Source organism: Podarcis raffonei, chromosome 3 (genome assembly GCF_027172205.1).
Source record: "Podarcis raffonei isolate rPodRaf1 chromosome 3, rPodRaf1.pri, whole genome shotgun sequence".
NCBI lineage: Eukaryota > Metazoa > Chordata > Lepidosauria > Squamata > Lacertidae > Podarcis > Podarcis raffonei.
The window spans coordinates 119,795,749-119,818,547 of NC_070604.1; the positions used below are offsets into that span (position 1 = coordinate 119,795,749).

Consider the following 22,799-nt stretch of genomic DNA (forward strand, 5'->3'; position numbering starts at 1 on the left):
AAATACAGTAAATTAACTGGCAGCTGTACACACTACGCACTCGGTACCACTTGATGCATTTATTCTGGACCCTAGAAAAACAATGTTCTATAAACACGTTTTAAAAATCTAACCTATCCCAAGAAGGAAGGCAAAGGTGAATAAACACTGGACATTTTTTTGCCTCCATGTTCCTTGCGGAAAACCGAGCACTGCCGAAATTGGGAACAGCAAAAGGTTAAGTACGATGCAAGAAGGCTAATTCCGCCCCTCCCTCCAAAACGAAAAGTGGGGGGGGGGGAGGGTGTTCAGACCTTGAGTACAGATGTCTGTGTTGAAACAATAGGGTTTTTTTCCCCCCAAAAGCATACAGAGCTTGTCCGTCTTGCTCCCTGTAATTATAAGAGAACACAAACAAAAGCACACTAGGAACAGAACAGCAACACACAGTCACATCTCATCAGGGAGGAAACGTAATTGCACTAGGTCACTTCAAGGGGAGCCACAACTAGGCTCTCCTTTTGTACAGCTATACAGAAGAACACTGTACTTCCAATGTGATTTCCCCCTGCAACCTTGGGGGCTAAAACAAGAGGGGGAAAGCAGCTAAAGACAACTTATATTATTAGACGGACACTAAGGCTGACAGCCAGAGAGACAGGCTAAAAGGTCTTGATTTGTAAAAAGCATTGGAGGAAAAATTGTTTCTTAACAGGGGAGTGAACGTGAAGAAACTGGGATAATTTTCTCATTTCATTAAAGGTAGAGATAAGAAATGTTCTGCTTCTTTGTTGTTGTTGTGGTTCTAAGGCCGACCTTCGTGCTGCCCTCCCTTGATTAAAAGAAGAATTTTACTCTCTCTTTTTTGCAAAAAGCAAGTGAAAGACATCAGGCACAAGCACCGAGCTATTTAGAGCCTCCTCCACAAAGCAGTTAAGCTGAAAAACTTGGGTTAAGAGCAACTAAGATAACTCAGTCCAAGTATTTTGTTGTTGTTTAGTCGTTTAGTCATGTCCAACTCTTCATGACCCCCTGGACCAGAGCACACCAGGCACTCCTGTCTTCCACTGCCTCCCCCAGTTTGGTCAAACTCATGCTGGTAGCTTCAAGAACGCTGTCCCACCATCTCGTCCTCTGTCGTCCCCTTCTCCTTGTGCCCTCCATCTTTCCCAACATCAGGCTCTTTTCCAGGGAGTCTTCTCTTCTCATGAGGTGGCCAAAGGATTGGAGCCTCAGCTTCAGGATCTGTCCTTCCAGTGAGCTCTCAGGGCTGATTTCCTTCAGAATGGAGAGGTTTGATCTTCTTGGAAGTCAACTTGCTTCCAAAGAAGAGTGCTTAAGATTGCAGCATGGATGCTTGCGTGTCAGTACGTAGTAATACCAGTAGGTCTATTTAGGATCGTAACTGGGCTGTGTGGCTATGATCCTCAACATATGTTCCCTAGAAAAACATTGAAGTGAAATCAACAAGACTTAGGGCTCCTCCACACCCCCATTTACTCCCCTGGGGAAACCTAATCTTCAGCGCTGAATGGGAACAAAGGGCAATCAGGTTTTCAGCAGATTGCTGTTTGTTCCCATTTAACACCAAAGAGTGGGCTTTCCAGGGGAATGCGGCTGGGGAAAGAGAAAACGACCTCCAAAACGCAGGAGGAAGTGGAAAACTGCTCAGACCTCTGCTTTCTAGGACAAGCGGAAGTGTACATGAGCTCTCGCTATCAAGTGCAGTGGTACCTCGGGTTAAGTACTTAATTCGTTCCGGAGGTCCGTTCTTAACCTGAAACTGTTCTTAACCCGAAGCACCACTTTAGCTAATGGGGCCTCCCACTGCCGCTGCCCCACGGGAGCACGATTTCTGTTCTCATCCTGAGGCAAAGTTCTTAACCCAAGGTCCTATTTCTGGGTTAGCGGAGTCTGTAACCTGAATCGTATGTAACCTGAAGCATATGTAATCCGAGTTACCACTGTAAATTCATTTAAGTACAAGATTTCGTACAAGTAAAGGAGTTCAGACTTTCTCCCAAAAAGATACAGCTCTTATCGAAGGATTTCTATTAAAGTACTGCACAGCAAGGAAATTGACTATGGTTTTAATAACTCCAGTTCCAGGTTTGCAATGAGGCCATAGCAAGAGCAAAGGGACAAGCGGTCTGGCAAAAACGTGTAGCTTCTTCTCAGATCTACAGTTCCTTGGGTTTTGGTCCTACTAAGGTGAAAGACTGAAATCAAGACTGCTATAGTATATTACGGTACTGACCCTGACATTGACTTGGATCATTTCAATACCTGCTGAGGATGCCTTCCTGCTCTATGACTAACAAATCCAGACCTAAGAAATCTCCAACCTGGGCTGGTTATGTCTTCTCTTCCAGAATATGAATGGCATCCTCCTTTAAAAGGTGTTAACTAAAAGGGAGTGATAGAAGAGACAACAAACAGACCCCACAGCAGGAGGGAGGAAGAAGCACAAGTCAGGGATTCTGCACAAACACAAAGGGCTACAAACTGACACAGAGGATCATGGGATGTTTCTTTTGTTATTGCCAAGAGAAACTGGTAGTGCTGATAGATAGGGATGCAAGCATATACCTTGCAGAACCTTTGAATGCACAGAGGGAAATCTCTAAGAACAGTGAAGAAAATTCTCCACCAGCTTTAAGTGCTTCCTTCGGAAGCTGACAAGACTTACAAATATTCAGCAAAATAACCAGGAAGCTTCTGAAGGCGAAGGAGAACATTTCACAGCGGCGACAAAGAGAAAAAAGTTTTCCGCGCTTCTTCGATATCACACACCGAACACAGCAGTGCAGAAGTCAACATGTTCCAATTTCTTACAGCAAAGCTTTAGGGGGCATACATTTGCACCATACAGGTTTGCATATATAAGCTTTGATGGAGGAGGTATGCATCTCCTGCCAAGAGGCAAAAGGCGTCAAATGTGGTGTGAAGAGCGTTCTGACAGCACCTTTGATGGGACATGGGAGGGGAGGGGAGGGGTCAAGGGGGAATTGTCAACTTCCTTTTTTCTCCTGTTTACGTTATCGAGCAGCGGGGGCAATGGGAATGGTTCATGTTCTACAAAGGAAAGGGGAAAATCCCACCGCTTGATCTGGAGTCATCAAAACCCAGCTTAGCTGGATGTTAAGTCTCTTCTGAGCAGAATCGGCACCAGTTCTGCACGGAACCAAATAAATGTTGGAAGTAGCAGCATGGTAGCAGATGAATGAGTGAAGAATGAGTGTCAGCAAGGGAGTGTGATGAATCTGTAGGTGGAGTCTGGGTGAGTGACAAGCGGAGAGTCAACTGAGAAAGACGCGGAGGTGGGACAGTTGAGACAAAGTGTGAGAGGACTGAGCAATATTAGAGAGCGGCAGCTTGGGTAAAAAAATGGAATAGCTATTAAAGGGGGAAATAAAGTATGTTTGGTTAGGATAGTAAATGGCTACTTGTTCAGATTGCTGTTTTCCATAAATAAATATATGTACATATTTTTACATTTATGAATGTGTTCTGGTCTGGGGGCTTCCAGGTTAGTAGATCTCACCCCACGACTGTGTATTTCAAAGCCAGCGCAAGTAAATAAAAGGAGAATCCCTGGAGAATGCTAAGGGAAGTCTCGACTCCAGGTACCAGCTGCGGAGCTGACCTACTTTCTACTCTTGAATCGCCAAAAATAATCATGTTAGAGTTTGCACTGAATGAAGTGTTTGGCAATTCTTTTCTCGCAAATCTTGACACGGGACAATAGATGCTTGCTCCCAATGTCCATATCAGGCTCCCCACAGCTTCTTGGTACCGCTGGGTGCCACTGTCCCCAACAGCATGGCAGTACTGATGTTAAACGCCAGGTCAGTATGTAATGAGACCATGGTTGTACATGATTTAATAGCAGAGGAGGGTACTGACCTGGTGTGCATCACTGTGACTTAGGGGTGGGCAGAGATGGCTGGTCCAGATTTTACCCAGCTCTGCTTCACTGGATACTCAGCACAGGACCAGCACAGGTTAAAGGGTCAGGAAGGTGAGGGGGACATATTTCACCGGAGTTTGTTCTATCTAACCAGGAACCCTCTCTGCCCTGGAGCAGATATAGAGGGCCTGCATCTGGCACCGGGTCTTGGTGGCAAATTAAGGGTGCTATTATTGTATATAGTCCCAAGCACAGTGCTGAAGGGATCCTGGGTGATAATTCTGGGTGACTTCAACATTTATGCTGAGGCTGCATTGGACCGGCTCCAAATTTCATGGCCTCCACAGCAACCATGGGACTGTCTCAATCTGCCTCTCTCAACTGAAAGAGCTGACTGGTTGCCAATCTGCTACCAGGACAGGTCCAAGGTACTTGTGTTAATCAGGGCCGTTTTAAGCATATCCGGCACAGTGGTGCAAAGATCCCTCCGGCGCCCCCCCTTTCCCAGAGTTGTCGACCTTTTCCCAAGCCTCTGCGTGGATCGCTCTCCTCCCGCGGAGGCTTGGGAAGGAAGCTGCACACCCACAGGCCATATGGTTGACGGGGGCACAGCTGGCAGGGGTGCAGGAGGCCACCGGCAAAGCTGTGTAGCTCCCCCAATCGCTGGGGTGCCCCTGAGAAGCCAGCGCCCTGGCGCAACACACCAGTAAACCCAATAGGAAAGACGACTCTGGTGTTAATCCACACAGCCCTAAACAACTAGGGCTCAACGTACCTTAAGGGCTGCCTGATTCCTTATGTTCCACCTTAGTAACTGAGATCCCCTGATGGAGCACTTCTGGGGCTTCCCCACGCCCCTGAGATTCAATCAGCCTTTACTATGGACCAAGCCTTTTGGGTAAAAGCAGAGGTTCAGCAGAAACCATCCCTCCTTTCAGATGTCTTGTGAAAATGCTTTTCTTTAGACAGGCTTGAACAGCATTATTTTTTCTTTTACCCAATCAGTATTTATTTATACTTATTTATTATGCTTTCATATGTGCTGGAAGCTGCCCATAGTGGCTAGGGAAACCCAGCCAGATGGGCAGGGTAAAAATAATAAAATTATTATTATTATTATTATTGCTTTATTGGTGTTTTTACTGATTTTAATTTTTATTCTTCTTATATACTTGCTATATTTTTTATGAGCCCTATATTCTAAACAAAATGCATGATTAACCTGGAGGTAGGCTATATGAACTGTGTATTGATTTGTAATGCTTTGTTGGGTCTCTGGACCGTAATAAAGATTGTTGTTGTTGTATATTTTTTATGAAAGAAAGGACTATAAATTTGCAAATAAATAAAACTGCTTCCTTGAGCAAAGATGTCAAAATATCAGGTATGGCAGGCGGTTTATTTTCCCTGATACTATTATGCCAGCTGTGTCTGCCCAGGCCCTTCTTTATCTGCCCTTTCCTTGTTGCTGTTCATTACAAATCACTGCCTTTTTATGAGTAAATTATATAGTAATACTAATATGTACCAGAGATAATATATAGGATAACAGATAACTAGTGTTAATAAAAAGCTGTAATTCTCTGGAGTACACTTCTAGGAGTATAAAATGGACTACACATGTAAATCTCAATATGAATGTTAGCAGACCTTTGTGAATGATTTAGAGTTTTATACTCACTACTTAAGCAGCACATTTTAAAGAGAACTGCCACTTGTCTAAGAAGCGGTTGAAACTGAAGCACTATCAGCATTGTTATAGATATAGATATATAGCTTTTCAATTGTTTTCATACAAGCAAGTAGTTTACTGTTTTTATATGTGCAATTGTTTCATATACGTTTTTATTGTATGGTGAAATCACTTTGTGATGTTTCATAGGAAGAGATTCATAAATGAAAGAAATCAATAATTATTTTTTTTTTCATGCACTGGATTCATGCATCTCATCTATGATGAGGTGTCTTCACCCCCTTGTGCACAGCTGAGATGTACAAGTCCTCTTTTGCAAGTTACAGAAAAAGCAAAGAAAGGATAAACACAGAAGGAAGCAGGTGTGCAACTCCTGTCACTGTTCTTGTTGGAACTATGAAGGAAAACAACAGACTGGAGCTGAAAACAGAAGGAACAGCAAAAACTTCTTCAGTGTGCATGCTAACGAAAGCTCATACCAATAACAAACTTAGTTGGTCTCTAAGGTGCTACTGGAAGGAATTTTTTTATTTTGTTATAAATCTTCTCAATATGACTTAGCTATTTCTATTCTAATTGGAACCATGTCGGCTCTCCCAACATCTACTTGGTTTCTTTGCTCTGGAGGTCAGATTCAAACTAGGTAAACTTCAGCTAGTGCACATTATCTGTTTTACTCATCTAGAACCTCAGCTTGAAAAGTTTGCTTTCGAGTACTACAAAAAATACTTGGGCCAACTATCAAAAGTGCAATTCTATACACCGTCACATATATATCCAAATATTTATAAATACAGAAAACGCTGGCCAGGAGCAAAGTAACACGTATCTTAAGCTTGGTGTCATCATCAGCCTGTCCAGCTGAATTAATTTGCCTTAACAACTGTTTCCTTTGGTGCTAGGAATAAGCCTCCTGGCAGAAATGTCTGTTTGCTTGGTAGACACACAGTATGCATACCTGCAGCCCACTGAAAACATAACGTCTTCTGCAACGACTCAGCAAAGTGTGCCGTCTAATCCGTGATGGATCGTCTGAAACCGGCCACTTGCTTTCATAAGGCCTGAACCAAAATGTGATTACAGTACTCTGGTCCCAAAGTAATCAAGAGGAGGAGGAGGTTGCACATACCAAGTAGCCTCTACATTAGGCATAGGCAAACTCGGTCCTCCAGATGTTTTCGGACCTCAACTCCCATCATCCCTGACCACTGGTCCTGTTAGCTAGGGATCATGGGAGTTGTAGTCCCAAAAACATCTGGAGTGCCGGGTTTGCCTATGCCTGCTCTACATTAAAGCACAGCACCTATCTAGATGCTGGTTCGTGTCACTGCCAATGGCAAACAGGGAGGGAGAACAATTACTATTGTATTTTAATATTTTGTTGGAAGCCGCCCAGAGTGGCTGGGGAAACCCAGCCAGATGGGCAGGGTATAAATAATAAATTGTGGTGGTGGTGGTTGGTAAGGTCCCTTACCTTTCTTGCCCTGATCTGGCCACAGTGATCCATGCGACGGTCACCTCCAGGCTTCATTATTGTAACTCGCTCTACGCGGGGCCGCCCTTAAAGCTGACCCAGAAACTCCAGTGGGTGCAGAATGCCGCAGCGAGGCTCCTTATGGGGTCCTTGCTGCGGGATCACATTCATCCAGTGCTTTACCAACTGAACTGGCTCCCGGTGGAGTACAGGGTCAGGTTTAAGGTGCTGGTTTTGACCTTTAAAGCCCTATGCGGCCTAGGACCCTCGTACCTACGGGACCACCTCTCCTGGTATGCCACACGGAGGACCTTAAGGTCCACATATGACAACACCTTGGAGGTCCCAAGTCACAAGGTGGTTAAATTGGTCTCAACTAGGGCCAGGGCCTTTTCAGTACTGGCCCCGACTTGGTGGAATGCTCTGTCACAAGAGACCAGGGCCCTGCGAGAGTTGACATCTTTCTGCAGGGCCTGCAAGACAGAGCTGTTCCACCTGGCCTTTGGTTTGGACTCAGTCTGACCCTTATGTTTCCCTCCCCTTATGGTTTTGATCTATGGGCTACTTTTAAAATGAGGCTGCATTTTAAATTATATTTTAACCTGTATTTTAAATTGGTGGTGTTTTTTTTTTAATTGTAATTTTACTGGTGTTAGCCGCCCTGAGCCTGGCTCTGGCCGGGGAGGGCAGGGTATAAATCAAAATTTATTATTTTTTATTATTATTACTCAGTGGCAGCCACTGGGAATGCTGGAACAGCAGCAGTTAGGTGATGTTGACCAGGGCACCCCACTTCCCCACTACACAGGCTGCATGAATGCCATCAGTAAAATAGTGGACAGAGCTGGCTGGGAGGAGCAATCCCTTCTCAGCCCCTTGGGAACAGACAAGGAGCCAAAGCACAGGCTGGGGAGGGAGAAGGTGGAATGCAGCCATCATAGTCTCTGAACAGCTGCCCCCAGGGTGCCAAGACATCCTATCCAATTGCACGGAAGAGCTGTTTCATATATAGATAAGTCCAAGCAGCCAGAATATATTTATAGAGCAGAAATGTTATGCTTCACGTATTTCCCCTCCATATTAGATGTTGATCATCTTTTCATTTTGCGCACATTATGTCAACTCCCCCAAAAGATAGCTGTGCCTCTTTTGTGGGTTTTAACAGTGTGTAAGCTGATTTTAAAAAGAAAACACTCTGCAAAGGAGCCCCCTGGGATTCGGAATTCATTAGCATGCTAAGGGAACATGTGCCAACAGGAGAGGTTTAAAACAAGCCCCCTAGGGGATAGGGAAGATTCTTAGAGACTGCCGCATACAACTCCAAAAGACAGCATTTGATGTCAAGGAAAAGCTTTTGCTATAACCAGCTTTCCAGGGGAACCTAGGAGCCTTGCATCATTTATTCAAATAGAGTTTTGTGCTCAGTGAAGTTAGTAAATAATCTGGACATCTTTGAGTACTAATGATTTCATATGTGTGAAGCCTTTGGTAAGAACAACACAGTCTGTCAACAGGAGTTAAATGCAATTAGGGCACGGTTAGGGCAGCTACCTCCTTTTTAAAACATCACCGTGAAGCATCTCCTGTGCCAACAACAGCTACCCTCAGCCACCAAAGGTCAGAATTGGTCATCCTCCATGATGTGAGCTCTGCAGGTTCCCTTTATCTGCCATTATTGTCCACTGACAAAGGACAGGTAATCTGTGTTTGTTTGGCGGAGGTCCCAATTAGGCTTGGAGATTCTTTGATTCTATGTTCCACTTACATTCTCAGCTCATTATGACAAGGATTAAGAATTCATGTTTTTAATCCACTTAAAAAAAGAAAAAAACAGTTTAATTCAAGGTTTTTCTCCCATCACCTCCATAGCAACCATGGGGTGATCATCTACAGCACAGTGCTCACAAATAGTGGCGCACTGGTTCTCATGTTCAGAGTTGAGGAAACTGGATGAGGGAAATGTTCCCCTTGGCCACTATCGCCACAAGCCTAATCTTGGTGGGTGCGGGAGGGAAATTCCTTTTTGATGTTTCATTCCAAAAGATGGATGAAGTCAACTAGACCTAAAACAGACCTGAAATACTGAATCACTGGGCAGAAAGACCACTCTATTCATGCTTAGTTCTGAGCATTTAAAGTTGCTTCTTCATCAAATCTCTACCGTAACTTCAGACCTCTACCTTTACCCACCCTTCGCCTACAACTCCCACAATCCATAGCTAACAGGACCAGTGGTCAGGGATGATGGGAATTGTAGTCTCAAAACATCTGGAGGGCCAAGTTTCCCTATGCCTGGTGTAGACTGTAAGCCCTCTGGGCAGGGACTGCACCAACCTCTTTATCTCCTGTGCTTTGTGCAGTGCCCAGTAAAGGGACCCCTGACTGTTAGGTCCAGTTGCGGACAACTCTGGGGTTGTGGCGCTCATCTCGCTTTACTGGCCGAGGGAGCCGGCGTACAGCTTCCGGGTCATGTGGCCAGCATGACTAAGCCGCTTCTGGCGAACCAGAGCAGCGCACGGAAACGCCGTTTATCTTCCTGCCGGAGCGGTACCTATTTATCTACTTGCACTTTGTGCTTTCGAACTGCTAGGCTGGCAGGAGCAGGGACTGAGCAACGGGAGCTCACCCCGACGCAGGGATTCGAACCGCCGACCTTCTGATCGGCAAGTCCTAGGCTCTGTGGTTTAACCCACAGCACCACCCATGTCCCAGGCAGTACCCAGTACAATGCTGCTAATAAAGAAATTACGCAGTCCCTGTGGTATTGATAACAGTGGTTTATAACAGTACCATTTATGTGGTCGCCAAACAACCACCCCTGTTGGTCATTCTTGGGGAAACACCATGGTTGAAGAAACAAGGAATCATGGGAACCTTAGAAATTTGGTACAGATTGGGCCTCTGGAAATTGCACAATACAATCCTATGTATGCAACTGTTCTTTCAATGGTCTGTTCTCCCAAGCAAGTGTGTTTAGAATTGCAGCCCAAATTAAGTAACAGCCTGAATCATTCAGCCTACAGAGTTAAAGGAGACAGCAGCAAAGTTATCAGAAAAGTTCCACATAAGACCAAAACACCTCCACCTGGAACAAGCTATAGTGGTACCTCAGGTTAAGTACTTAATTCGTTCCGGAGGGCTGTTCTTAACCTGAAGCACCACTTTAGTTAATGGGGCCTCCTGCTGCCGTCGTGCCACCAGAGCACGATTTCTGTTCTTATCCTGAAGCAAAGTTCTTAACCTGAAGCACTATTTCTGGGTTAGCAGAGTCTGTAACCTGAAGCGTATGTAACCCGAGGTACCACTGTAATATTTTTCTAGCTGGAAGAAGGATAGAACAATAGTTGTCACTCATCAAAGCCTAACTTTTAGGAAATGAAAGGGTGTCTTTCAGGAACCTATGGCCATGTTTCCTTTCATTGTAGGAAATGAAAGACACTTAAGGAATCAATGGTCATGTTTGTGTAGAAGATTATTACAGAAAACCCATTGTATAGGAGATGTGGCTACATTATTCTAAGCATTAGCCGCCCTAAGACTTTGGTGAGAAAGTGGATTAAAAATCTAAAGACCACTCTGAAATTCAGCCCAGACTTTAGTACAGCTGTAGCTTGCTTCTTAGAAGAAACTATAAGCTTTCCTCCAACTCATTAAAACACATACGGAGTTGTGAGGTCATTAAATATCATTAAGAAAAACAGAATCATTACGAAATGTAATTTTAATTTAATTTCCCAAGTGAAATGTAGATAATAAAGGGGAGGTTAATAAAAGGTGTGAAAATGCAGCCAGAGGAAAAAGGCGCTCTGTTCTATAAAATTTAATTAACTCTTTCAGGGTTCAATTGAATTTCAAAGTTATGTGATATTTTAATTTTATTTTTTTTTGCCCAACTCCTTTCTCTAACCTTAACTTTTTGGGCAATAAGCTGAGCTATACACTGCCCCAAGTTCCAGACGATCTCATGACCGCAGAAGAGACTCCTGCTGAAAGCTGGTGCAGGCTTTATTTTTAAAGAATAAGCACCTAGTCCTCATGACTGACAATGTGATACTATGCATATTCGTCCAGAAATAAGTCACACTGTATTAACCATTGCTTAATGTAAGCGAGCACTGGATTTCAACCAGAAAAAAATAATTTCAATATGTGTGAAAATTTTGTTTAAGGATCAGGAATTAAAAGTCCCATGTGGTCATCTCTTTTTGTCCTAGGCTTTGGACAGCGACAGCAGGGGATTGCAAAGAGGAGGCCCACATGCGAAAACCACGAGACCTAAGCCTTGGGGGTTCAAGAAAAATTCAGTTGTACCCATTTGTTTCTATCCTCTCATTGCCTCAAAGTCCAAATCAAAACTGGTTTTTTTTCTATTACAGCAACAGGAGATAATAAGACAGCCTCAACATCATAATTAGCAAAGCAAACAGTTTAAAACAATCAGCCAGTAAGACTTGAACATACAGTACCTTCAGAATTATAATGTTGTCAATTCACGGTATTAGCGCTAATATGATTTGCCATGCACACAAATATTACAACATATTATTGTCTAATAGATGCAGGGCTCAAATTATGAGAAGAGCAAAGTAGGGGGCACTTAATAACATCCCCAAGTCCCACTCTGACTCCCTGCCCCTGCTATTTTAGCCAAATCCAAGGTCTTCTGAAATCCATCGTCAAAAAGGAGCCATTCCCACCATGGCTCGGGCCAGCCCCCAGTATTTTGAGGAATGAAAAGATCAGTTAATTATAACAATGCAAAGGAAATGTGTATATAAACAAGATTTCCAGTTCAGTTTTGGACTGGCAAACACTGTCGTAATTATGAATTTTAAAGTAAAATGCATTGGTTGCACAGCCAGTAGCAATAATTTCCCTCTTGAAAGGTGCACTTTCTGATACTTTGCCATGGCTACTGAAGAAGGAATTGCTTCGTTCATAATATACTTTTTGGTGACTTTCATCAGGAAATTTCACATTTGGGCATACGAGCTTCATTAACAGCAATAAGAAAAATTCTGTATTTGAGACCTCTGAATTGCATCAACTATATTTCAGCATTTGTGGAAAATTACAGAGATTAATTCTAAATCCTCTTCTAGCCCGGGACATCAATTTTCAGCTGTCTCATGAAGATGCCACTGAAATTATGCACATTAAATGTACATTATGTCGGCACTATCATGGTATAAAGCACAGCTATTGTTATTAATCTCAGAGCTGTGGAATCGAGCCCCACATTGGGCAAAAGATTCCTGCACTGGAGGGGGTTGGACTAGATGATCCCCGAGATCCCTTCCAACTCTATAATTCTGTGATTTATATCCTACCTTTCTACAGAGGAGCTCAGGGTTCCCCTTTCCCATTTAGCCTCACAACAACTTTGTGAATAGGTTAGGACAAGAAACAGTAACAGGCTCAAGTTCACAGAGCGAGAGCTTCATGGCCGTGAAGGGATTTGAACCTGATGTTGTTGTTGTTGTTTAGTCGTGTCCGACTTTTTGTGACCCCCTGGACCAGAGCACGCCAGGCACTCCTGTTTTCCACTGCCTGTTTGGTCAAACTCATGTTGGTAGCTTCGAGAACACTGTCCCACCTTCTCGTCCTCTGTCGTCCCCTTCTCCTTGTGCCCTCCATCTTTCCCAACATCAAGGTCTTTTCCAGGGAGTCTTTGAGGTGGCCAAAGTATTGGAGCCTCAGCTTCAGGATCTGTCCTTCCAGTGAGCACTCAGGGCTGATTTCCTTCAGAATGGAGAGGTTTGATCTTCTTGCAGTCCATGGGACTCTCAAGAGTCTCCTCCAGCACCAGAATTCAAAAGCATCAATTCTTCGGTGATCAGCCTTCTTTATGGTCCTGCTCTCACTTCCATACATCACTACTGGGAAAACCATAGCTTTAACTATAAGGACCTTTGTTGCCAAGGTGATGTCTCTGCTTTTTAAGATGCTGTCTAGGTTTGTCATTGCTTTTCGCAAAAACAGGGGAGTATCAGGTTTTTGAACCTGATACTCCCCAGTTTTTGTTTGAAACACAAACCACCAAACCACAAAGAAGGCGTTAACTGTCTCACCAGATATGAAACTTTATTTGAAAACGGCAGTGATGGTTATGGAGACTCAAGCTGCTATCCTGTTCTTCTGTGGTCCTCCTGAAGTTCATTCTCATATCACGTCTACGGCAAATCCTGTATTACCAATGGGGTGGACTAGTTGACGTTTTGAGGTATCTTCCAACTATGTAATTCTAAGTTAAGTTTTCATTTTGTATGTTCTTGACTTAAGAATACAGAAAATATAGGAGCTGCTTGCTGGACCCAACTGAAAACTGTTTTTAATTTTTATTCCATACGCCCATCCTATCCTCAAGGAACTCTGCTTGCTTTTAAAAAAAGAGAGCCCAGTAAAAGCTATCAAATTTCTCCTTTCTGGATGTAACTTCAGTGGGTAGTTTTAGCAGAACAGCTCTAAGATCATTTCCCCTGCAGCAGCTATAAAACGTTTATAGTCTTCAAAAAGCTACACTGAGAACCTGCTGTTGGAATTCTTCCTCATTAATTGAGCTAAACAAGCCCCTGAAAAGCCTTTGGTAAGAGACACTATATTGCATTAATTAATCATTTAATTTTCTTCTGAAAAAATATTTCTTCCATTCCCACAGGCAATCCCAGTTCTTCAAAGGCTATGACTGCAGTTCACTGGGGCAGCTACAAAACAAGATGGAGGGTTGCACACAGGGGCAGCTGAAGCCTATTTATTAGAATCATATACTCTAGCAAAATCACTTTTGCCTATATACTGTATATAAAAAAATAAAATGCACCCCAATTTGGGTCCATGTTGGAGAATGAACCTTCAAAAAATGGGGAAACAAATGCTTTATTTACTTTAGATTTCCATTCTATTGCAAGGGCTTGGTGTAAATTATGAACAGAACTGCCAAATGATTAAAGAAATCTGAACTGATTAATGAAATGTGTTTAGTTTATCAATCAGTTAATTAGTTGATTAAGATTGCAGCTCATGCACTGAATATACCGGGAAGTATTTTTCATGTAAATATAGAACTGAACTGTGGTCTCCTATCATTTACCTATAATATTAACAGGTTGTTTTCAAAAGGAAGCTTTCATTTTTGAATGATATGTGCATGTGTCACAGCAAACATCACCTTAGGAGAGAGAGGCATCCCCTCCTATCCTTGCACAGAAGAGGATGCCTCTTCCAGCAACAGCCCAATACGTTTTGCTGCCTGAAGCAGAGCTAATACAGAATGTGGCAGCTCAAATGCTCACACAATCTTGTTTGTTCAACCTACCAAACAACCAGAAGGCAGGACTTATGCTGATCATGAATCTGTGAATGAATGCGTGGAAGGAGTCTGTAAAATGTGTGAAGAGCGTCTGAAGATAATGAATCTGAAATAAACTCGGAGTTGAGAGTGGATTTCATGCTCTTTATTCAGCTCATAGTGGTGAGGAGGAATGGAAGTTCCCCCAGAATGTCTGCTTTATATACATTATTTACACAATGGGCCCCACGTGATTGGCTAATTCCAGGATTCACCTGTAGGCCAATCAGGTTGTGGATTCACTTCCACCTGGAGCTGGATTGGGTGGCTCCTGTGGACCAATCAGACTGCTGCATTCTGGACCCTACTGTTGAATCCTATTGTTCTAGGACCAATCAGACTGCTGCCTTTTGGATCCTATTCAACTCAGTACATAACACAATCCTAACAGCCCTTCAATTACATATGATATTAGACAGTTATTTGATTTCATTGATGACTTGGCTGACCTCAGCTGCCTTGTTTATCATGCTGACACTCAGACATACCAGCTATACAATAAAGACTGGATAAGGGAGAAGACTTATGTCCTTCTCCGCAGACAAGCTCAGCAAGTGGTTAAGGGGGTTTTGACAACAGGTGTGTACAGCGTTCTGTAGTGAAAGTTTTGTATTGTAGTCTTCCTGTTCATTCTTGTTAGCCTGTACCTGAGACAAAATTTGTTAGAATTCCAAGGGACTTTCTCAGTTTAAAACTCAAAGAAGAAAGGATATGCCTTCCGCAGGTCTTTTAGTTTAATTGCCTTTGCTTAGACAGTTCTACTTTTGTTCCTCACTCCCGGGATTGTTCAATTCTGCTTTACCAAAGTCGCTGTATGTACCCCTCTTTGGGTTTCCCCCCAATGTTATTTCTTGGAGGCAGTCACGGTGAAGAATAAAATAAATACTCTTTAGATAATAATTAAAAATGCTGACTGGGGCAGAATAACATCATCCTATTATACTCTTGGGAGAAAAGCAATGACAAACCTAGACAGCATCTTAAAAAGTATAGACATCACCTTGCCAACAAATGTCCGTATAGTAAAAGCTATGGTTTTCCCAGTAGTGATATATGGAAGTGAAAGCTGGACCATCAAGAAGGCTGATCGACAAAGAATTGGTGCTTTTGAATTATGGTGCTGGAGGAGACTCTTGAGAGTCCCATGGACTGCAAGAAGATCAAACCTCTCCATTCTGAAGGAAATCAGCCCTGAGTGCTCACTGGAAGTACAGATCGTGAAGCTGAGGCTCCAATACTTTGGCCACCTCATGAGAAGAGAAGACTCCCTGGGAAAGACCCTGATGTTGGGAAAGATGGAGGGCACAAGGAGAAGGGGATGACAGAGGATGAGATGGTTGGATAGTGTTCTCGAAGTTACCAGCATGCGGGAAGCAGTGGAAGACAGAAGTGCCTGGCGTGCTTTACTCCATGGGGTCACGAAGAGTCGGACATGACTAAACGACTAAACAACAACAACATCATTATGCTACTGTTGAAAGAACTGCACCAGCTGCCGATTAGCTACTGGGCTAGGTTCATGGTGATATTATTGGTGTACAGAGCCCTAAATAGCTTGGTACCAGGATACCTGAAGGATCCTCTCTCGCCCTACATACCGAACCAATCACTATGCTCTGCACTAGAAGGAACCAGCAGATGCCATCATATCAGGAGGCCCTTCTGCAAGTTGTCAGTATCAGGCCTTTAGTGTGGTGCCATCTACACTCTGCAACTCCCTCCCATTAGGTATCCAACAAGCTAATTCATAGGAAATGATTCATTAATGAATGGATAAATATTTGCAATTGGAATCAATTCATTGTTTCAAATGAACTTACAAAACAGATTTCCCCCCCACAAAGCACTGGAAAATTTTCTGCTGCTGATCTCAATCAGCTCAACTAATACCCCAATCAATTCAAACTAATTTTTTTTATTTTTTTTTATTTGTTTTGTTAATCTGCTGTTGCTAGTTGTTTTTACAGATTATTGCTGTTATTTTATTTCAAAAAATGTTGTTGTTAGCTGCCTTGTGACACTGATGAGAAGGGGGGGTTACATTTTTGAAATGTTTTATTAAAAAAAGGAAGATCATAAATGGAAAGCCTTGTGTTTTGCCCTCATTTTTTGTTCTTAGACAACAAAATTCCCTTGGGAATACAACACTGGTAGAAAACTGAACAGCATTTAATCTCCCACTCTTGTCCACTGCTTCGAAGTCATCAAGTGGTTCCCCCATTATTTCCTAACACTTGAACATAAAGGTCAAGTCCTTCTGAGGCAGTCAGTTTTAATTTTGCATTCCTATTTACTTTGAAGCAAGTTGTGTTGATTCCAAACACACTCCCTTTCAAGCACTTAGGATTGCTTCCATTTCAAGAATTGGCCAGGTCACTAGCAGCAAACTTTCAAATTATAATGAGAATTATCATAAGAATATAATGATAGGATCACCGTCAAGAGACTTTTCCAATATCAATATTTGACTACAGGTTTGCCAAAATATAAATGCTTTGAAAATCATGAGCAGGGCAAGCGATCAGTAATTGGCAAAGGCTTATAATAAATCAAAACAAGAACACGTCTCTCTTGTACAAAGCAATAATCCAATCTAGTTTTTTCAAGTGAAGACTAGGAGCCCAAAGGCCAAGCAGTTTATTCAAATAAAGGAACTGGATTATTACCTCATAAAACAGCACAGCACACTGATGATTACCTTTCTGCTACAAGCCTTGTCAAAATAATATCACCCGTAAATGCTAAAAACATAACCAGCAGCAGAGAATAAGACAGTGCTGATGCAGAGAAGAGGGAAGGAAACACAGGGGTGTTGTTGTTGTTTTTTGCCACTTTCCAGGTAAAATGAAAACTAAGCCCGTCACTTTTGTGGAAATAAGTTCCATTAAAACTAATGAGACTTCCTTCCAGGCAAACATTATTTGGAGGGAACACTTAGCATCAGGCTCAAGAACCAGCTACAGACTTGTAGATCTCCTCTTTGGAGGAAAATTCCTATTGCAGAAAAGAAGTCGCTGAACAGCACATTTCCATGGGTTCTTCCACTGAAGAAGAGAAAGAATCTTCGGACTCGCATTGTCCATCCTCAAATCTTGCGACCACCTAATCTCTGGCACCCTTGAATGTGAGAGATACCTCTTGCCCAAAAGCCCTCAGCATCCTGCCTCACCACAATCTCAAGGTAACAACAGGCTTAACAGTATAGCCAGTATGTGTACAAGGCAAGAGCAATGCTGCTTTAAATGTAGGCAGACCCCTCAAAAGGAAGCTGTCCTGGGCAGCACTGTATGTAGAACTCCTGTGCACAGCTACTAAGAGCACTGATGGACTCTGCCTTTAGAGCTCCAGTGCTCTGTCCAAGGTACTGAAATACTGCCTGAATTTCCAGCTTTCCTAAATCAACCATCTACTTGATGTCTACTTAAGATACCTCGTCAGCGTGTAACACCTGTGCTCAGAGATGTGCACTGCTTGCCAATCTGCTACTGGGCCAAGCCAAGTTCAAGGTGTTACTATTATAAGACATTGGATTCTTATCTCACTATACATGACAAAACCATTTTTCACCTTCTCACCCCTTGCTTTTTCCTGTAAGACCTATTGCAGTCGTTAAGAGTCGGCAACAGGCTCATCACAGCTATCTGCCAATCACCCATTCCCACCACCCTTCTGAGTAATACCCCTCCCCACCTTCTCACTATATAGAAGGATCTGGCAACTTCTGTTTCAGTGTATCTGAAGAAGTGTGCATGCACACGAAAGCTCATACCAAGAACTAACTTAGTTGGTCTTTAAGGTGCTACTGGAAGGAAAAAAATTTTTTTGTTTTGACTATTAGCATATAAAGTCCTTAACAACTTGGTTCCAGTTTAGCTACAAAATCTGCTTACTCCACAAGTGCCCACTCAACCGCTTCGATCGGCAGAACTGGCACTATTACAGGTACCACATAGTACTTGTTCTGCATTTGTAAGAACTTGATTGCTTAGTGTGGTGCCACCGACATATTGGAACTCCCTGCCTATTGAGATCAAGCAGGCGAATTCACTGTACTCTTCAATGCCTGCTAAAAGCATTCTTGTTTAAAAAAACCTACACAGATGCTTAGAAAGTTGAGGTATTTTTAATCTGTTTTAGTATTTTAACTTTTGTAGGTTTTAAAGTACTGTTGTAAACATTTTCTTGATTATATTGTTTTATCTCTTTGTAAACCACTTTAAGGCATGTTTTTTTCCCAATCAAGCGGTATGTAAATTTTATTAAGCAAATTAAGCAAAATAAATAAATTCCCTTCATTCTTCGTCATTACCCACACTGGCTGGGGCTGATGGGAGTTGAAGTCCGACAGTATCTGGAGGACCACAAGTTAGATACCCTTGACCTAGACAGAAGGTGCTCCCCACAGACCAAGTACACAGTGGTTCCTCTGTGAAATGTGGCCCAGACATTTACTATAATGTTTAATATACAGAGGGCTCTTTCTGTTCTTCTGTATTCCTTGATACACCCCACAAAGCTGACCTTTATGAAGGTTTTCTGGCAGTTCCCTCATTGCAAAATGTGAAGTTATAGGGAACCAGGAAGAGGGCCTTCTCAGTAGTCAAGCCCAGCCTATGGAATGCCCTCTCATCAGATGTCAAGGAGATAAACAATTTTCTGACTTTTAGAATACATCTGAAGGTTGACCTGTATAGGGATTTTTTTTAATTTGATGTTTTACTTTGTTGGAAACTGCTCAGCATGGTTTGGGTAACCCAGTTAGATGGGTGGAATAATAATAATAATAATAATAATAATAATAATAATAATAATAATACCTTGCTTTGCAAACCCAGTCATCTTACTCACTCTTCATTCACTATACACAGGACATTGAATGACAGTTCCAACTCAAGTTTATGATATCACCTGGTTCCCAAACATATACATAATTGTGCCCACTTGGGTTTATTTATTTCTGGGGTGGGGGAAACCTACTTTATTCCTTCATCAAAAGTTTCATTTCAGAATGAAGAACCAGACATATAGCTCTAACTGCTGAACTGCTCTCATGGGTAGGAAGTTCTTCCTAAAGGTTTTACCTACACTCCCAATTTTGAAGAAATGCTTTTCATCCTGTCCTGGATGGGGAAGGTGTACAACTGATCTCCCCCTTTCTTCCTCTCTTATTGTTGTTGCTGTGAATTGCCAACAAATCACAGCACAGCAACAACAACTGAGGTCCTATACTTAACTTTTCATGGTGTTTGATTGTCTTTGGATATTGTTTTATGCTTTGTTGTTTGATGATGTTAACCATGTTGTGCTTCCACTTGGAAGGAAAGCGAGATACAAATAAGCACTGAAACAAACAAACGTTTAGGGAGTCTGGTTAAGACAGGCATAGGCAAACTCAGCCCTCCAGATGTTTTGGGACTACAACTCCCATGATCCCTAGCTAACAGGACCAGTGGTCAGGGATGATGGGAATTGTAGTCCCAAAACTTGTAGAGGGCTGAGTTTGCCTATGCCTGGGCTAAGACATGCCTGCCACCTTGAAAGCAGAGCAACTGGAGAACTGAGGAAACAGCCTTAACCAGGGTTTCACATCCCGGTATTCTTACAGACAACCATTATTGCTTAGTTTATTCAAGACTAGATTGCTCAGATTTAACTACCATATTTTTCGCTCTATAAGACGCACCAGACCACAAGACACACCTAGTTTTTGGAGGAGGAAAACAAGAAAAAAAATATTCTGAATCTCAGAAGCCAGAACAGCAAGAGGGATCGCTGCGCAGTGAAAACAGCAATCCCTCTTGCTGTTCTGGCTTCTGTGATAGCTGCGCAGCCTGCATCCGCTCCATAAGACGCACACACATTTCCCCTTACTTTTTAGGAGGGAAAAAGTGAGTCTTATAGAGCAAAAAATATGATAACTGTGGTAAAGGAAACAAACTGTAACTAAACATTTTGTCTGCCTAAGGCCTAATACATTATTAACACGTTGCTGGTAATGGCATTTTCTAAAAAAAATTCTAACACATGTCGTACATGCTGCAGCAAAAAGTGCAATCCCCAGGAACTACTCCTATGCAAACCCCATCAAATCAATGGAGATTGAGCCAGAGCATTGTAATATTTTAATACTCCATTGTGAATCCTAACAATTTCAATGAAAGTTGTGCAGGAGCTCCTGTGACTGGATTGCATTCAAATTAGCACCTCTAAAGAAATATAGCATTTCAGAATTGGCAGTTTGTATATTTGAATACTCCCCTATATTACATGTTCTGTATAGGACAACGACAATAAAGATTATCGTATCGTATCTGAATCTATTTTAAAGAACATTTCAAAATTCAGTTATTTTTCCAGCTGGCTCACTGCACTTTTAGAGAGAATTTCGTTCCAAAAGCCTGGAATTTTGGGTCCATAACACACAAACAATGCACACTTGTGGCATCTCAGTTTGGGGATTCAGAATAATTCCTTGGCAATCATTTGGCTAAAAAGTTTTTTTAAAAACTTTTGAGAAAGGTAAGCAGAATACTAATGCATCTTGCATGAATACGTCAAAGTATATTTAAAGCAGGTTACTTGGTATATCCTCCTTTAAAATTCTGCATACTTTCCCATATATTTGTTTAGGAATTGCAAGCAAAAATTAGAATAGGTTTTCAAGACCAAAGGGCACAATCCACCAAAGTAATCCTGCTTAACTGTGTAACCCTACACATCTGCTGTGTTCCCCCAAGTTCAATAGTTTATTCCTATATAACTGGGCATACCATTGCAGAACCCTAAGCACACCTAGGAGGGAGTAAATCCCATTGGATACAGTGGCTCTAACTTTCATGGAATCATGCACCGGATTGGACATTCAATCCCATTCAATCCAATGGAAGAATTCAATGTTTTTAAATATCTCTCTTTCAAATCAAAGCAGTTTTAAAGTGCTTACCTTTGGCTGAATACTGCTCATCTTATGTTATGTTATGAAGAATTATACAAAAGATAAACACAGAAAAAGTACATTAATAATAATGGTAACTTCAACCCTATAAAATGCAATCAAATCTACATGAATATTAGCATGAATGTTACAAAATAAAAGAAGCTACATGCAGACCTTTCATTTCCAAAAAATTAAATGGGATCTTACAAAGGCAGTCCTAAATATCTTTCCAAGCAAGCCATTACAACAAACACTGCAATAAGACACAAAAAGAAGTTCAGTGACAGCATTTGATTTACTGTAATGACTCTGGAATCTGTTCAGCTAGGCAAGAACTTTGTTATTAAAAATATATCAACTTCTATATACACTAAAAACTCCAACTATTTTTGGCTCTTTAAAATTCCAGTCCTAAACTTGTTATTCATAAAGTTCTTTGAATTTCAAGGGAATTAATTTCTTCATAAGTGTGCTTGGCATCACAAACGTAACAATTTTCTATGTACATTCTGGATCTACATAAAGATTTTTAAACACAGTCACGGGCTTGTTTTGTAAAAAAATTATGATGAAACTTGTTGTGCTAACAGCTGGTGGCACAACTGAACAATCTCATATTTCAAAAAAAGTTCATCAACTATTTATGCTAAGTGAAAATGACCCATACTAGACTGTCATAACTCTCTAAACCAGTAATGAAGGAAAGAAATGGAGTAATTCAAGGCCTAGTTGACAAGATACTTGTGTATTTGTTGGTTCAAAATTAGGAATAAACTATTCCTCTCCTGTGTCATAAAGTTAAAGACTGTTTTAAGAGAAAATTACTCTGTATCTAATTGCATAACTAAAATCGCACTGAATCTGATCTTCATTCGTTGTTAAACTACTTAACCCAATAAATTCAAACTCAAGCAAATAAATTATGGGGCTTTTTCTACCAGTTATCTCAATCAACAGAACAGAACCTCCTTAACCCAAAACTTTCCTCATCCTGAGTGATCAGCCCAAATTGCAATTCCTGCCACCATCAAAAAATTTTACAGAATCCATTACAATTTTCTCCTGAAGTATACAATTCGCTAATTTCACAAGCGTCTTTTGAAAGTTATACTGTATGCCCCAAACTGTTTCCAGGCACTAAAACAAATTGCCATCTTTCTAGCTGCATGTCTTCAAGCAAAGACTGGTGCCTTCAAGCTGAACATTGTGGTTTTTCCCTGTTGTCACCAATTGAAGGGAAACGTGCTAGGTAAAGGAGGAATCGTTGAAAACAAATGCTGCTGCTTTAATAAAATGCAAAACACTACTTTACATCAATATTTAAACTATATCATTTCACAGCGGATATAGGAACATATATCAGAGGGGATCGCTTTTAAAAGTTATCATTTGCAATGTATTATAAAGGTGAAAGAAAGGAAAGCTTATACCCTCAAACCAGTTTTTTTTTAATAAAAA

General features: G+C 41.7%; 1 protein-coding gene across 7 annotated transcripts in view; it reads right to left on the bottom strand.

Annotated features, from left to right (window-relative positions):
- The window catches only part of MSRA (methionine sulfoxide reductase A), a 219,238-nt gene that overhangs the window by 179,451 nt on the left and 16,988 nt on the right, over positions 1-22,799 (bottom strand). For 3 of the 7 annotated variants that reach the window (XM_053383776.1, XM_053383772.1, XM_053383774.1), the window contains one exon: positions 21,348-21,368. The exons of the other annotated variants lie outside the window; for them this stretch is intronic. In XM_053383776.1, coding sequence (XP_053239751.1) covers positions 21,348-21,368 — 21 coding nt within the window. Of the gene's footprint in view, positions 1-21,347; positions 21,369-22,799 lie in introns of those variants that run through there. 7 annotated transcript variants of the gene reach the window in all.